This window comes from Heterocephalus glaber, unplaced genomic scaffold (genome assembly GCF_053883595.1).
Source record: "Heterocephalus glaber isolate CG9 unplaced genomic scaffold, H.glaber_assembly_v1.0 deba00001428, whole genome shotgun sequence".
NCBI classification, from domain to species: Eukaryota; Metazoa; Chordata; class Mammalia; order Rodentia; family Bathyergidae; genus Heterocephalus; species Heterocephalus glaber.
The window spans coordinates 29289199-29306532 of NW_028258293.1; the positions used below are offsets into that span (position 1 = coordinate 29289199).

Consider the following 17334-nt stretch of genomic DNA (forward strand, 5'->3'; position numbering starts at 1 on the left):
TTGCTATATTTAGACAACTAAATATATAGAGGAGATACAAAGAACTGTCATAAGTTTAGGAAAGCAGAAGTACTTTCCCCTCCTTGTGATAGCATTTAAGACTTTTCTTTCAGTCCTGTTCTAAATTTTTATCATCCATTTATATAATGAACATGTCTTGTGTGCTTCCTATAGACCTTAGATTTAAATATATATAGAGAGAAGGGGAGAAGACAGAATGTCAGCTGAGAAAACAGCATAAAAGTTAAAAAGTATATGGTATATGTATATTTTGTGACTAGATAGTCTAGGGCTTAGAGATAAAATTTTTTAGAAAGTTCAAGTGGTCAGTCTCTGGAGAACCTTGAAAGTCATGTTGAAGAATTTTGAATTTATTCTGTAGATAGGTCAAAACCATTGAAGACTTTTAGGGTTTAAAAAATCAAGTTGCAGGGGCCGGGGATTTAGCTCAGTGGTTCTGCCTCCTGCCCTGCAAGCGCAAGGTCCCTAGTTCGAGCCAAGTTTGATCCCCGGTAACAAAAACCCAAAAAAAATCAAGTTACATACTGAAAAAATATGTAAGATACAAGATTATACACAGCTTATATATAGGAAAATACTTTAGTGGTGTTGAGAAATAGAAAAATATGATATTATGATTAAAACTTGACCTCATTTAAAATGTTACATAGTATCATTGATTTAAGAGCTTTGAATATAGTTTTTCCCCCTTTTACGTTATCAGTGAGCCCCTGCCAACCCACCCTATATAAAATAAGGTTTTCCTTCCACCTTACATTTATTTTCTTCCTATAGGATTTATTGTCACAAGTTTTAGTATGTATAAACATTTGTTAGTTGTCTCTTCCCTCTCTAATACTATAAAGCACCATGAGAGCAAGAACTACATTTGTTCAGTAGTTCTTCCAGTACTTAGAATAGTAACTGATTTGTAACCTTTAATATATTTGTTAAATGAGTGAATGAGTATTCAAATTGAGATGACCACAGTTTTTAATGTTCTTTGTAAACTGGACACGGTCTTGGTGCTTTCTATTAAATCTTGTTAAAAATTAATTCTCTTTTCCTTTTCCTCCAGAATTTATATTCAGAGCACCAATCAAATTGAGCAAGCCTGGGGAACTTCGTGAGGAATATGAATGCCTGAGAAAGGTATAGTATACATATTATCATGACATTTACTTTCTTAAGGTAAATTGAAATAATTATTCATTGGATTTTGAAAACTTTATAATGCAGAACCTGTCTTTCTTCATACTATGTACTTTGTACCAGCCCAGTTAGGGGGAATTATAATAGAAGTAAATTTTAAAACCCCTTTTTATTTGTTATTTCAAAGATGAAAATATAGCTTACAGGGCCTGTCACATGCCTGTTATAATAACTAGTTACTAAGAAATGTATTCTTGATATATTCAATAAGTGGCTTTGCTAGTAATTGTATTATTTACTAGTAAGTAGTATTATTTTTCCTTATCTTGAAAGGTTATTTTAAAGACATGTGGATAGTATTATCTTTTCTTGTTTTCACTCTATTAGAAAGTACGCCAGCAGAATTGTATTACAGGTCAGTAAGGGGGTGATGAAATAATTTCCCAATTAGAAAATTTTGTCATTTACCATAGGAAGATTCTAGCTATGTCCACATAATCTTATTTTTGTTGTATTCAAATTAATGGTCTGGGACTCTCCTAAAGAAGTAAGGCTTTGACGGGGATTTAGCTCAGTGGTGCCGCTGCCTGCCTCGCAAGTGCAAGGTTCCGAGTTTGATCTCCGGTACCAAAAAAAGAAGGCTTCAAAAACTGTAGGAAGAAGAAGTTTGGGGTATGCTTAAAACATACAGTAAATATTTAAAATTTTAAAACTTTATTACAGTAAAAGATACATTGTCATTAATTCCCCTCAGAATACTCCCCCTCACTTCAAATACACTTAGACACACTTATCCCATTGTTCTTGGCCCTTTCTCAAGCAGTTGTGGAAGTCCTTTCTCATGAGTTTTTTTAGTTGCACTGTCCTAGCTGCCTTTGTATCTTCTATCTATTCAAAATGTTTACCTTTCACGGTCATTTTGATTTTGAGGAAGAGTTAGGAGCCACACAGTACCAGTGGATAAAGTGGATATGATGTTTTATAAACCTGCCTTTCCATTAGATGGTACTCAACAGCACATTCACTATATTTTTGATCATACCTTGTAAAGACATTTGTGAAAAAGGACTTTGAGAGCTGCTACAGAAAGTGGCAAGAACAGTGGGATAAGAGTGCTCAAAATGAGGTAGAATATTTTGAGGAGGATTAATAGCAATGTGTATTTTACTGTAATAAATTTTTCTTAAAACATTCCCTGTATATTTCTATCACACCTCATACATTGCTGGATTTGTATCATTCTTCCTTAGCCCTCTTCCTGCATGGATTAATAGTAATAAAATATGGTAGCTTTATAATTCATTAGGAAATAAGTCTACATATGAATATTTAGTATTTTATAAATATAAATTATCCACTTAATCTGAACCATCCACTATCATAAAAGTGAGACTGGAACAGAAGATGAAATATGAAAATATTGTATTTCTCAACCTGTTAGATGTCTGATACAACAAGTTTATGTTCTCTAAAATTGAAGTTTGAATTCTAGGAACAACGGAGATTAAGAGTAGGAAAATATTTATTGAAAGGATAGCTTCTGAGAGGCAGGAGAGGGCCTGAAGGGGTAGCAAGGAACTCCACTTTACAGGGAAGTTTTACAGAACAAAACCCACATGGGTACAACGTGGGTTACAGCTATGATTAATCAATAAGGTGATAAGTATAGTCGCTTAGGTGATAGTGATCCAATGGGGAAATGAGTCACATAACAAGTGTATATGGAAAGAACAAAGACTTTTTCTAGAGAATAATGAGTCTGGAGATCTTGGTCACTCACAGGGGTGACTGATGTTATCTAGACTTCATTAGGTCCAGGGTTTGTCTTTTGAGGAAGTATGCAGGCCTGGTCATTTCATCTTTATCTTGAGGCCTGGTCTCCAACAAATGTGCCTCTGGCCACGATTGTAATGTGTTTTACCTTTGTCCTGACTCTGTCAAGGGCCCAGCCCTGTCTCAGTGCCTAGACTATTTCTAACTTAGTTGTCTATAATGTTCTCCCTTCTGAAGAGATATGCTGAACTGCCTGAGAAGCAAAGAGCAATGACCATTCTGGCTATTTCAGGCTAAAGGGGTCGTGGTTGTAATTGTCAATCAAAGATATTTTCTAGAAGGTCTATCAAAAGGCCCTTGATGGATGTCAGGCATTCTTGGGTAGGTGTATAGCTTTACATTTGGAGGAGACAAGGCCAAAGAAACAGCTAAGTATGGGCCAAACAGTAAGATTAACGAGACTATTATGAATATAACCAACAAATATTTCCACCAGGAAGAGCCAATAATAGCCTCCTACTAGGAGGGTAAGGAGAAGGAACAGAAAATTTTAGAATCTGACATGGCTTTAACCTGTCATTTTATATCTTGAACAGCTGTCAAAATAGTAGCAGAAGTATCAGGAATGTACACACAACATTCAGCTTTTACAATTGTGCAAGTACCCTCTTGTGCTATTGTCAGGATGTCTGATGTCATACAATTTTGGAGGACAGCTTGTAATATTAATTTTACTTTTTTATTTAGGAGAGATTCTAGTTGAGGTGTCATTTAAGGCCCATTGAGTATCATTGATTAAGGCCTCAATATGTTGTATGACATCTTTTAATTCTAGGGAAGGGACAAAGAAGCCAAATGTTCATACCAGTGAAATGCACTCTTAGACCATTGATGTAGATGGGGCAAGTTTGCAGGTTTGTCAATATTTTTGATACTCTTGCCTTATAACCACATAAGTCTCTCTAGTTTTGACTCTAAGGTAAAAAGTTTTGTGGTTTTGAAGGACAATTTTATTTATTATTTATTATTTATTTTAGAAAGGAAAGAGTATATTTGGCTTACAGTTCATAGAGGGTTCAGTCCATAATTGGCTGGTTCCAAGGCAGGGTGGCGTGGCAGATAGGCCTTGAAGGACAGTTTTAATTAAAGAACTTCAGACTCTTGTTGAGCTTTTATAATTTTTTTTAATAGCAAAACATTTATTGGTATGTTTCAGCCATAACTAATGATAACACTCATCATAGGGAATTTACCCCTGTACATGATACATCCTGCCTCTTATAGTTTTTATTCTTTCTGAACCATAACAGTGGTCAGCTACCAGTGTAACAGGAAACTGTCAGAAAGGGTTATGGTTTTTATTTTTTTGGTACTGGGGATCGAATTCAGGATCTTGCACTTGCGAGGCAGTCGCCAGAACCACTGAGCTAAATCCTCGGCCCTGGAGTCCCTTTTTATAATCTAGCATTTAGTACTATGGTATTGTTTTTATATATCTTTATACTTTTCTGCTATGTGTTTAAGAACAAGTTAAAATGAGACCTGTGTTAATCAAAATTAACCTCTTTCTATCTGTCAAGGTTAGTTAAGTCTTCTCAGGCATTACTTTTGGAATCATGTAGAGAGTCTCTTAGCTCCTCTGTCAGTGTCACCTGCCAGCATGGGTCACAGTCTTGCTTGATTATGTTGCCTTCTGTGAAAGCATGGGAGGTTTTGCTCTTTTTGGTGATCTTCCTTCAGCACACTGTACATTTGTTGATTTTTGTCCTCTGAGGTCTAGAAATCTCCCTGCTCAGGAGGTTAAGTGACTCACCAAAGTTGTACGATCTTGTACAAAAAGTTCCCTCATGTTCTGGGTCCTTGTTGACCATGAAAGGCCAGGACCAAAATATTGGCTATTTTCTTAGCCCAGTTACCTTTCTAGCTCTGGTCTCCAAACTTGAGTTGTTGAACACCCAGAAGAGAAGATCAGTTATATCAGTATTGCAGTGGGAGCAGTGAGCTTAACTATTATAATCTCCTGTGGATATCAAGCACTTTGAAATATGCAGTATAGCCATGTGACTGTTATTTTTTACCAAATGTGGTTGTTGTAGAAGTTGATTCTCTATAGAATGTTAACAGATAAGAATCATAAAGTTTGTATAGAAAACATAGTATTTTAGCACAACAATTATATTATCTTTGAAACACATTTAAATGTCTTAGTTTAGAATAGCTTTTTTAGTCATCCTACCTAATACACAAAGAAGCTCTTACTTAATTTGGTATTCTTCAATAGGATGTCATTGAAGAAGTGTATGACATTGTCTGGACTGCCCAGTGTCTGAGCATCTCTAAGTGTAGTGATACATGTATAATGTATAGATTATATAAGCTTTTAGAAAAAATTTATCATTTGACTTGTGGTCTCATGCTGGAAAAAGGTCATCACAATCTTAGTTGTACATCTTAGAAGACCTGTACACCTGGGAGGCATGACTACATTTAGTACACCATGAGATTAGCAATAATGAATGTTACAGTTGCATGGAAACTTCTGTCTCTTAATTTAGTTTTGTATTAAGGGCATCTTTTAATAAGAAAATCTTACTATTTTACCCACAGAAAAGTTAACCTTTTGATGATAACCAATGTAAACATATTACAATAATATGTTTAGCAATGTTTATTGGAGTATGACTCCCATAGGGTTATGAAAATTACTGGGATCCCATTAGTCAACAAAGGCTAGATTAAAGTGTTTCTACGCAGCTGCTTCTTTATTCTCCAAGGGAAGTCCCGTCTAGCAGTTTTCCTAAGCCTAAGGGGTCTCTATTTAATTGTTTTAACAAATTTTAGATGACCTACGAGAACCAGATTATAACAACTAACATTATTTTTGACCAATTAAAGACTCCCAAGTTATTGTACACAGACAATAATAGGTATTGTATTTGTGAAACCAGTCTTGATATCATTTTGATTGGCTGGTAACCTGGGTGGAAGCATGTCTTTAAGTGCAATTACATTTATCTGTAAGCCATCTTGAGTTATAGACAAATATTTTAAAAATCTAAAAAAAAAAAATTATTGAGCTCAAACAAAAGAGCTGTACTTATTGTAACAAATTGAACAGACAGATGGACAGACACACATAAGATGATTTGTTTATAAACCAGAGTGCACTCAGATGTATTTGGCCAAGTTGAATTATAATTGTTTTTTTTGTTTTGTTTTGTTTTGTTTTTTGTTTTTTTTGGTACCAGGGATCGAACTCAGGTCCTTCTGCTTGTGAGGCAGGCAGCAGAACCACTGAGCTAAATCCCAAGCCCCAATAATAACTGTTTTTGTAGCTATAAATAAGACTAGTCAGAACTTTTTATGGGTCAGTTAACCGAGATCTCTTATAATAATAATCAGAAAGAATGAAATAATCTTTAATTCTTGTGAAAATAAGAACAGATTTTTTTTTTTTTTAGATAGTCCCTAGGATGATGATTTTGTCTGATAGCCATAGGCTCCCTTTGGAAGAAAGTAATTTTGTCATATTGTGAAGTGTATATACAGTGAGATCTTTGCCTGAAGTCAGCTTGGATGCCTCTGATACTAGGAGAACTACCACACACAGTTCTAAGACATTCAGGCCATCCCTTTGCTATAGGGTCTAATTCATGACTTAGATACCCTACAGGCTGTTGGGCAGGTTCTGAATCCTGCCTAAGCACTCCTAAAGCCATGCCCCATCTTTTATCAACATACGGATTGAAACAGTGTCCTATCAGTAGTAGTCTCAGTGCTGGGGAATTTAGAAATGCTTGTTTAAGCTTCTAAAATGCAGTTTGGGACTCAGGTTCCCAGGTTAAAATATGAGCATCTACCTTTTGGGGTTCTTTTATAAGCTGGTAGGAGGGTTGTGTGATCTCACCATATCGGACTATCCAAAGGAAACAAAAGCCTATAATTCCTAGGAATCCCCTTAGCTGTTCTAGGGTCTTAGGCTGCAGGAAGGAAAGTATTGTTTTAATTTTTCCTCTCTTAGCCTTCAGGTTCCCTTAGATATAATGAAGCCCAAGTATTTTACTTCAAGGCTGTAGAGTTGTGCCTTAGATCTAGAAACGTTACAACATCTGTCGGCTAGAAAATTCAGCAGAGCACAGGAGCCTTGGCTAGAGTTCTTCTCAGAGGGTGCATAACATTGTATCATCTATATATTGTAAGACCATGACTTGGGAAAAACTACAGTATTTAAACATGATAAAATATCTCTGCCCAGGAAGGGAACTGGTCTTTCAGGTATAATTGAAAGGAATGGGTGAAGAGAAATCTGTACCAGTTATAGCCTAAGGGTTGTGAGAAATATCAAGTTACCTCTTCTGTGTAACTTCTTTCACTGAGATATGATGGCTGGAAGGAAGGCCAAGGTTGAAGAGAAGGGCTGAGAGACACATGCCAGTGTCCAGCAATAGGCTGGTTTTTCTTCTATAGTCATGATTACCCAGGCTCCTCCATGGAGATGACAATCTGGCCAGAGGTAGAAGGCAGAGACTGCCTTGGGACCCCTTCGGTCTTATTGAACCAGCTGGTAAGATAACCCTGATTCTTGGGGCTTGAGGGGGAGGGGTCCAACTTCCAGCGGTTACCTTTGCGATCAGGGAATGGCTTAGGGGACCTTTTAAGGCAGTCCCTCTTAAGGTGGTCTGGCTTTCTGCAACAGTAGCAGGTAAGTTTAGTTGTCGAGCTCTTCTTAGAGCCCTGAAAATCAGACTTAGGGATTTTCTCTTTTAAGGCTGAAATTAAAGCACTTGCTCTCTTTTGATCTTTTAGGGGTTTTTCCTTGCCTTTTTCCTGGTCTGGATTATAAAATACTGAGGAGGCAATCCTCACTAAGGTATCAAGTGAGTTATCTGGAACAAAAGCCACCTTTTGTAGCCTTTTTCTAATATCTGGGGCTGACTGGTAATTAACCTGTCTTTAAGAATAATCTGTCCTATTGAATCAGTAGCTAGGGATGTATATTTCACCAATGCCTTTTGTAAAATGATTTAAGAACACAATGGGGTCCTCATCTTTTTCCTGATAAGTAGTCGATAACCTAAAATAATAGGATGGCTTAATTTTTACCCTTCGTAGACCTTCAAAGACACATGCCTGAACATGTCTCCTATTCTAATCTCCCATCTGGTTGGCAGGCCAGTGGGGGTCTTGTATAGGGACTACTTGTGTTCCAGTAGGAACAACTTGCTCCCCAGGTTGCCTGTCTTCTGTCCTTTTAAAATTAGCAATATAATATTCATCTCTAAATGTAATAGCGGCTTGTATCTCATTAGAAGTCAATGTTTGATTTAAGAGTAACATTATATCTTTTCAGTCTAGATCATAGGCCTGAATAAGTCCTCTAAAGACCTCAGTGTTCTTATCAGGATCATTTGAAAACTTTCCTAGATCTTATTAGAGCTGTTTTAAATCACTGAGAGGGAAGGACACATGAACACAGGTATGGCAGCTGAATTTGTCATTTACTTCCTGTGGCTTATATTTTGAACACAAGTAAGAATCATTTCTTAATGTAAAGAAAGTCTGAACATAAGGTAATTCTGACCATTTTCCCTCTCTCTTCCAGTATGATTCTAGTTGTGAAATAGCATCATAATCAGTATTTCCCTCTGCATTCCATTTTGGCTCTTGAGAATAGGCAGACCATGCACAGGAACAGAAACATAGTAAGCTGCTCTTCCTCAATATGTGAGGATCAAACATCTTCCAGTGTTTAAGAATACAGTCCAAAAGAGTAAAAGATTTTGACATTGTGTTCCCTACTCTGAAATGCAAAATAAAAAATTGGCATCCCGTTAATTTCTATACCCTCAAGGTGTTCCCCAAGTTGACTCCACTCCAAGCCAGGTGGCTGTTATCTGGAGAGTGACAGAAGATATATCGGGCAAGGCTATCCACCTTTGTACTGGTGTGCAATCCTATCTTCCCAGGGTACTCGTGTTTTTACTTCTGTAGTGTTTTCAAAAGCACAAGTTACAGTTGATTAATGATCATGTTTAAAGAAGGACGCATTGTCAGCAAAACCAGTAATCAAGAGATCTAAGGCAGTGTTTTCCAATTCTTCAAAAATGGCATAGGGCAGCAAGGTGATAAAGGGGGAATAGATGTAACTCTCAAACTTGCTAGATACCTGAAACGCTGAGTTTGTGTTCTTTAAAATCAAAGAATGAATTCTAGAAACCATGGAGGTTAAGAGTAGGAAGAATTTATTGAGAGAAAGATAGCTTCTGTCTAAGAGGAACAGAAAAGGGACCGGAAAGTGGGTTGCCCATCCACCCTGTTTCTCAAAGGTGTTTTATGGGACAAAGCCACAAGGTGAGGCGAGTAAAAAAAGGGACAAAACTATAGTAAACTAGTAAGATTACAAGTACAGTTCCTTAGATAATAGTGGTCCAATGGGAAATCACAAGGTGGACATGAGATGGGACAAAACTATGATCATCCAGTAAGATTACAACAAGTATAGTCACTTAAGTAATATTGATTAAATGGGGATCAAATGGGGAAGGAGATCACATAGGAAGTGTACAAGGAATGAACAAGGATTTTCATTAAGAGATGGGTCAGAGACTTTTCCTGGAAGGGATGGGTTAAGGTCTTTGTCCCCCACCCAGGTGATTGATAGCTTTTTAGAATATTAGTCACTGCTGTTTATCCCTAAGGAAAATACCAGTGAATGTGCCTCAATTGTTTCTTTTTCCTTTTTTTTTGGTACTGGGGATTGAACTCAGGACTTTGTACTTTCAAGGCAAGCATGGTGCCACTGAACTAAATCCCTACCCCCCCCATTATTATTTTTTTTTATGCTGAGGGCCCAGCTTTTTTTGTCTCTAATCTTATGTGCCTCCAAAGGAAAGTACAAAGTGATGGGAAACAATTGGAAATGAGATCAGGAAAAGAAAGTCTTTTCTTCTCATGCTCACAGTGAGTTAATTATTGAGACAATCTGCCAATGAGTCATCATTCTCACCCTAGACAGGTGAGAATGGGGAAATCTCAAAAGCTAAGATTGACTCCTTACCAGTGGAAGATTAGACCAGAAAGGAAACTGAGGCAAAACAGGTTCAACATTTTCTCTAGAGTATAGAGAAGGATTAGACCAGAATGTCTCAGTGAAATCTGTCCCCCCAAGTCTTAAGAATGGCTGTCGACCTATTGTCTATTATCTGGTAGAAGGGGTCCCATGATTTATTTATTTTTATTTTTAAATTTTTTTGGTACCAGGGATTGAACTTGGGTCTTTGCGCTTATGCAGCAGGCGGTGAAACCACTGAGCTAAATCCCCATCCCATCCCGTGATTTATTAATAGGCATGTACAGATTGGTAAGTGCATGCAGATTCCAGCAAGAAGCCCCTGTGGACTAGAGCTCAGGGGGTGTGTGCAGGTCCCAGCCAGGGCCCTGCCCAGACATCAGCAGCTTGGACCCTCAGGCCCCACCTGGAAAGGCTCACCTGGAAAAGAGCTATGCAGTGGGCAAGCAACAGCCAGAGGCCTGCTCAGATACCATTGGTAAGTGTGTACAGACCCCAGCTAGAACCCTGCTCATACACAAGGAACTTGGGTGCACAGCCCCCAGCCAAAGGCCTTCCCAGACAATAGCTATGGAAGGGAGCAGGCCCCAGCCACAGGCATGCTCAAATACCATCCCAAGTGTGTACAGGCCTCAGCCAGAACCCTGCCAGGACAAGAGGGCAGCACAGGGATCCAAAAGGCCACATCCTGAACCCAGGAAGTGGCACAGTGGTGAGCAGCAGAGAAAAGGCCTTGTGGTGGCTTGCTGAGAATTGAAGCCCACTGGGCAAGCAAAAAGTCACCTCAACAAAGGCACAGCAGATGGCATCTGTTGAAATGAAAAGACACAATAAACAAGTCTTAAAACCAGACTTCCAGATCACCTAAGGCAACCCCAAAGGGCAAGGAGATGGAACAATCTGGTTCTCAACCATCTGGACTCAAAGAACTGGCAACTAAAGAGGATCTGGAAAAAATAAAATCAGAAATAATTTCTCAGAAATAACAGATTGTGTCCATAACACAAGACATGATTAATAACTCTAAACCAGAACAGATAAAAAAATAGAGGAGCTGAGGAACATGATGGAATCCCAGCATAGGAAACAAATGGAATCCATAGAACAGATGCAAACAGATATCCAGGATATTAAAAACTCCATTGATAGTTTATGTAGCACAATGAGCCAATGTGAGGACAGAATTTCAGATATAGAAGACTGGATTGCAATTAGTGACCAGGAAAAGAAAAATTTCTTAAAAATAGTAAGGGACCAAGAGAAATCAATCTAGCAGCTGCTAGATGATACCAAGAAGAATAACATAAGACTGATAAGAGTTAATGAAGAAACAGGAGAAAGTGCAGACATAAAAGAAACTGTTCACAGAAGTAATGGCAGAAAACTTCCCAAGAAGGGGGAAAGAACTTGACATACAGATAAGTGAGGCATATAGGACTCCAGCTAGCCATGATCAAACAAAACAAAACAAAACAAAACAAAACCTACATATAGGCATATAATAGTTAAGATTCCAGAAACCCAACAGCAGAATAAAATTCTACAAGCAGTTAGAGAAAAGAAACAAATCACATACAAAGGAAAGCCCATCAGAATCACAGCAGACTTCTCAATACAAACCCTCAAGTCAAGAAGAGCCAGTAATGAAGTATTTCAAGTCCTAAAAGAAAACAACCTCCAACCCAGATTGATGTGCCCTCCAGAACTCTCTTTCAAAATTGATGGAGAAATAGGACTTTCATGACAAAGAGCACCTGAGGAACTTGATGAATACCAAACCAGCACTCTAAAATTAAAAAAATAATATCCTAGGAAAAGACAATGAGGATCACAACCCCAGGAATCCCAGCAGAATGAATCCATCAGGCACGACAAGAAACTAAATAGAAAGGGGGAGAATCCAACAAAAGAAAAAGTCATGACAAGGATAAGTCAATACATATCAGTTATAACCATCAATATTAATGGTCTCAATTTGTTGGTAGCAATTCTACATAATTTTGGGGAAAAATCATTTGATTTGGCCTAGTTATCCTGCCTATAGGCCAGTTATGTCATTTTGAGACATAACTCCATTTTGGTCTCCGGTCACAGCTAAGACCTCAATGGTCTGGTGATGCTGTGATGCTTCAGGACAAGATTACACCAGCTGAAGACATCCTGGGAGGAACAAAATGTTCATCTGCATAGTTCCTCATTGTTCTAGGATTTCCACCCCCCTGCAAGTCATCTGTTACATTTGTTTCTCCCAGTGTACTAAACTCTCTGTCCTGAGTCATTGGTTACATTTGTTTCTCCAGATGTATTGAATAAAGGTGTGTGGGCAAGCTCAGGGGTCTTCGTCTTTGCCACCCAGAGCAGCATTGATCGGGCCCAAAGCTCAGCTTCTTCTCTAAATCTCATTTTTTTCTACCTTGTATAATAAGTTAATCCCCTTTGTGCTGTCGTGGCTCACAGGAGACTAGGACTTACTGCAGAGGTTCTAGGAACATCCCCTTTCCCTGTTCCCTACATCAATTCACCAATCAAAAGAAATACACTGCCAGAATGGGACAAGAAGCAAGATCTAACAATATACGGCATACAAGAAAAACAATTCAAAAAGAAACTCATAGACTGAAAGTTAAGTGGTGGAAAAAAATACTCCATGCAACAGGAACCCCCAAAAAGCAGGGGTAGCTATCCTCTTTGCAGATCAAGTGGATTTCAAACCAACACTAAGAGAGACAAAGAAGGTCACTACATCCTTGTAAAGGTAAAAATCCAAGAGGAAGAGGTGACAATCATAAATATATATGCACCAAATACTAATGCGCCCAACTATATAAAACAAATACTAACTGACATGAAAAATCAAATAAACACTAATACAATAGTAGTGGGGGACCTCAATACCCTACTGTCACAAATAGATAGATTAATTAGACAAAAAATAAGTAATGAAATACTAGAATTCAATCAGTCTTGAGCAAATGAACCTAACAGATGTTTACAGAGTGTTCCACCCTATAAAATCAGAATACACATTCGTTTCAGTTGCACATGGGTCGATCTCCAAAATAGACCACATACTCGCTCATAGAACATGTTTAAGTGAAAAGGAATAGAAGTTATCTTCTATATACTATCGGATCACAGTGGAATGAAATTGGAGATCAGTAGCAATAGAAACTGCAAGAATTTCATAAACACATGGAAATTGCACAACATATTTCTGAATAACCAGTGGGTCACAGAGGAAATTAAAGAAGAAATCAGTTTCTACAATTAAATGAATATGTCAGTACAACATATCAGAATCTATGGGACACAATGAAAGCAGTCTAATGAGGGAAATTCATAGCAGTGAACACTCATGTTAGGAAAACAGAGTGAGCTCAATTAAGCAAGCTGATGCTGAACCTCAGGCTTCTAGAAAAAGAAGAGCAGGACAAACCCAAAGCTCATACAAGGGAGGAAATTATAAAGATCAGAGCAGAAATTAATGCAATGGAGACTAAGAGAACGATACAAAAAAATCAATGAAGCCAAGAGTTGGTTCTTCAAAAGAACAAAATTGACAAACCCTTAACCAAGCTTATCAAAAGAAGGAAAGAAAAGACCCAAATCCATGCAGTTAGGAATGAAAAGGATGAAATTACAACGGACCCAGCAGAAATCCAGAGGATCATCAGTACCTACTTTGAGAACCTATTTGCCAATAAGATGGAAAACACAGAAGAAATGGACAGATTTCTAGATACATATGAATTTCCAAAGTTGAATGAAGAATATTTAAAGATTTTAACCCAATATCAATCAATGAAATTGAAAATGTAATAAAAACTTACCAGTGAAGAAAAAACCTGATCCCAATGGCTTCATTGCTGAATTCTACAAGACGTTCAGAGAAGAACTGTTGCCATTACTGTTTAAGCTCTTCAATGAAATTGAAATGGAAGCAATTCTCCAAAATTCATTCCTGGAAGCATGCATCACCTTGATCCTAGAAGCAGAGAATGACCCAACCGAAAAAGAGAACTGTAGGCCAATCTCACTAATGAACATAGATGCAAAATTCCTCAGTAAGATACTGGCAAACAGAATGCAGAAGATGATCAAGAAGATTATACACCCTTGACCAAGTGGGATTCAGACCAGGCATGCAGGGATGGTTCAACATATGCAAATCAATAAATGTAATACACTATATTAATAGTGCCAAGGATAAAAAACATGATCATCTCAATAGATGCAAAAAAAAAAGCATTTGACAAAATCCAACACACATGATAAAAACCCTACAGACAATTGGAATAGATGGTTTCTACCTCAACCGAATAAAAGCCATCTATGAAAAACCAACAGCCAATATCATACTAAATATTCAAAAAGTGAAATCCTTCACACTAAAATCAGGAACAAGACAAGGATGTCCACTATCACCACTCCTGTTCAATATGGTTTTGGAAACATTAGCCACAGCAATTAAACAAGAGAAATAAAAGGAATAAAGATAGGAAATGAAGAAGTCAAATTGTCAGTATTTGCAGATGACATGATACTCTATGTAGTGGACCCCAAGAACTCCACCAAAAGTCTTCTAGACTTAATAAGTAAACTCAGTAGAGTAGCTGGATACAAGGTCAACACACAAAAATCAATAGTTTTCCTATACATGAACAACAGATTCACTGAAAGGAACTTAAGGAACAACTCCTTTCACAATAGCATCCAAAAAAATGAAATGCCTAGGAATCAACCTGAGAAGAAATTAAAGACCTCTAGTCTGAAAATTATAGTATTCTGAAAAAAGAGATCAAAGATGATGTCAGAAAATGGAAAGACATCCCTTGCTCCTGGGTAGGAAGAACCAATATAGTGAAAATGGCCATACTTCCAAAACTGCTATATAGATTCAGAGCAATCCCAATTGAAATCCCAGCAGCATACTTCATGGACCTTGAGAAAACAATCCAAAAATTCATTTGGAACAGGAAGGGACCTAGAATAGCAAAAGCAATTCTAGGTAGCAAAGACAAGGCAGAGGGCATCACAGTTCCCAACTTGAAACTATACTACAAAGCTACTGTGATAAAAATAGCTTGGTACCAGCAAAGAAACAGACCCGAGTATCAGTGAAATAGAGTAGAAGATTCAGAAACAACTCCAGACACACTCAGCCACCTCATCTTCGACAAAAAAGAGCCAAACACCCTCACTGGAGAAAAGATAGCCTCTTTAATAAATGGTGCAGGAAAAATTGGGTTTCACCTTGCCAAAGATTAAAACTAGACCTATATCTTTCACCATGCACTAAACAAATCAAAATGGATTAAAGATCTAAATATTAAAACAGAAACGCTGAACCAGCTGGAACAGTGGTTAGGTAGAACTCTTGAAGACATTGGGATAGGAAAAGATTTCATGAACAAAACCTTAGTTGCATATGAACTAGCACAAAGAAGCAACAAGTGGGATTTAGGGACGGGGATTTAGCTCAGTGGTTCTGGCGCCTGCCTCAAAAGTGCAAGGTCCCAAGTTCGATCCCCGGTACCAAACAAAACAAAACAAAACAAAAAACAAATGGGATCTCTTCTTATTAAAAAGCTTCTGCACCGCCAACAGTGTGAAGAGAACAACCCACAATATGGGCAGAAAAATTTGCCAGGTGTTCCTCAGACAAAGGTCTACTATCTAGAATGTATAAAGAACGTAGTAAAATCAGACCTCCCAAATTTAAAGACCCAATCCAAAAATGGGCATCTGAAATGACCAGACATTTCTCAGACAAAGAAGTAGAAATAGTGAATAAACATATGAAAAAATGTTCAACATCACTGGTCATTTGAGAGATGCAAATGAAAACAAAGCTGAGATTCCACCTCACCCCAGAAAGAATGGCTGCTATCAAGAAATCAACCAATAACAAATGCTGGCGGGGCGGTGGGGAAAAAGGAACCCTGCTCCACTGCTGGTGGGAGTATAGACTGGTGCAACACTGTGGAAATCATTGTGGAGATACCTCCAAGAACTAGGATTAGAGGTTCCATTTGACCCAGCTATTCCCCTGCTGAGTATCTTCCCAAATGAATTAAAAGACTTATACCACAGCAATATATGTATACCCATTCTTATAGCGGTACAATTTATAATAGCTAAAACTTGGAAACAGCCCACTTGCTCGTCAACTGGAGACTGGATAAAGAAAGTACATTTAAAAAAAATAAAATGGAGTACTACTCAGCCATAAAGAATGAGAAATTAGAGACATTTATAGCTAAATGTGTGAACATTGAGGCGATACTCTCAAGTGAAAAAAATAGGACACACATGCAAATACTGAATAGTTTCTCTGTTGTGAGAAACTGAAAATGTAAATAAGGTTCAAAAGGCATAAAAGATAATGTGAAATAGGAAGAAAAGGTCCAAAGGGGAAGGGAAGTGTGTGTGGGGGATTGGGGAAAGGAAGGAAAGGAATGGAATTAATATGAGAAAATGAAAACAAAGTCTTTGTAAATAGGGAGGGATGGAGGGGTTAAAGGGAGGGCAGGGCAATGGGGAAAAAATAAGACTCAAGATAGATTATGGAAAGGTACAGATTTCCAATGATGAATGTCACATTGTAAACTTAAAATGTACCAATAAAATTAATTTTTAAAATAGGCGTGTACATTTCTCAAATAGAAAGTAGATTTAATTAAAAGATCCATTTTACAGCATCTTCTAAATTTATTTGTAGTTACCATTAAAGGCCACTTGGTGGTATCCTAATATTACTTAGTGCTAAGATAACAAACCAGTCAAATGAGGAATGATTAGTTTAAAATACAAATATAAGACCTTGTCTGCAAAAGTAAAGTATCCTTTTAAAGAAACATCATAATCATTTAAATAAAATACAGTGTATAAAAAAACCCTCAAGGCATAAGCAGTTAGCAAAGGCAAAACGTAAAATTCAAGGATGACACAATCCAGAATTTATGAAACGACAGCAAACTCTTACCTTTTAATTATCTCCCCTCAGTGGGACTTCCCATATGAAACAGGAGATGAAATATGAAAATATTATATCTCCCAACCAGTTAGATGTCTGATACACCAAGTTTGTGTTCTCTAAAATAAAAAAATGAATTCTAGGAACAATGGAGGTTAAGAACAGGAAAACATTTATTGAAAGGCTAGCCTCTGAGAGGCAGGAGAGGGACCAAATGGGTGGCAGGGAACTCCACTTTACATGGAAGTCTTATAGAGCAAAACCTGTGCAGGTGCAACGTGGGTTACAGCTATGATTAACCAATAAGGTTATAAGTATAGTTGATTAGTTAATAGTGTTCTGATGGGGAAATGAATCACGTAAC

The 17334-nt window shown here is 37.6% G+C and overlaps 1 protein-coding gene across 1 annotated transcript in view; it reads left to right on the forward strand.

Moving 5' to 3' along the window:
• The window catches only part of Rnf169 (ring finger protein 169), an 87203-nt gene that overhangs the window by 28527 nt on the left and 41342 nt on the right, over positions 1-17334 (forward strand). The window contains exon 2 of the mRNA XM_087211931.1: positions 1079-1152. Within this exon, the coding sequence (XP_087068057.1) occupies positions 1079-1152 (74 nt within the window). The remainder of the gene's footprint in view (positions 1-1078; positions 1153-17334) is intronic.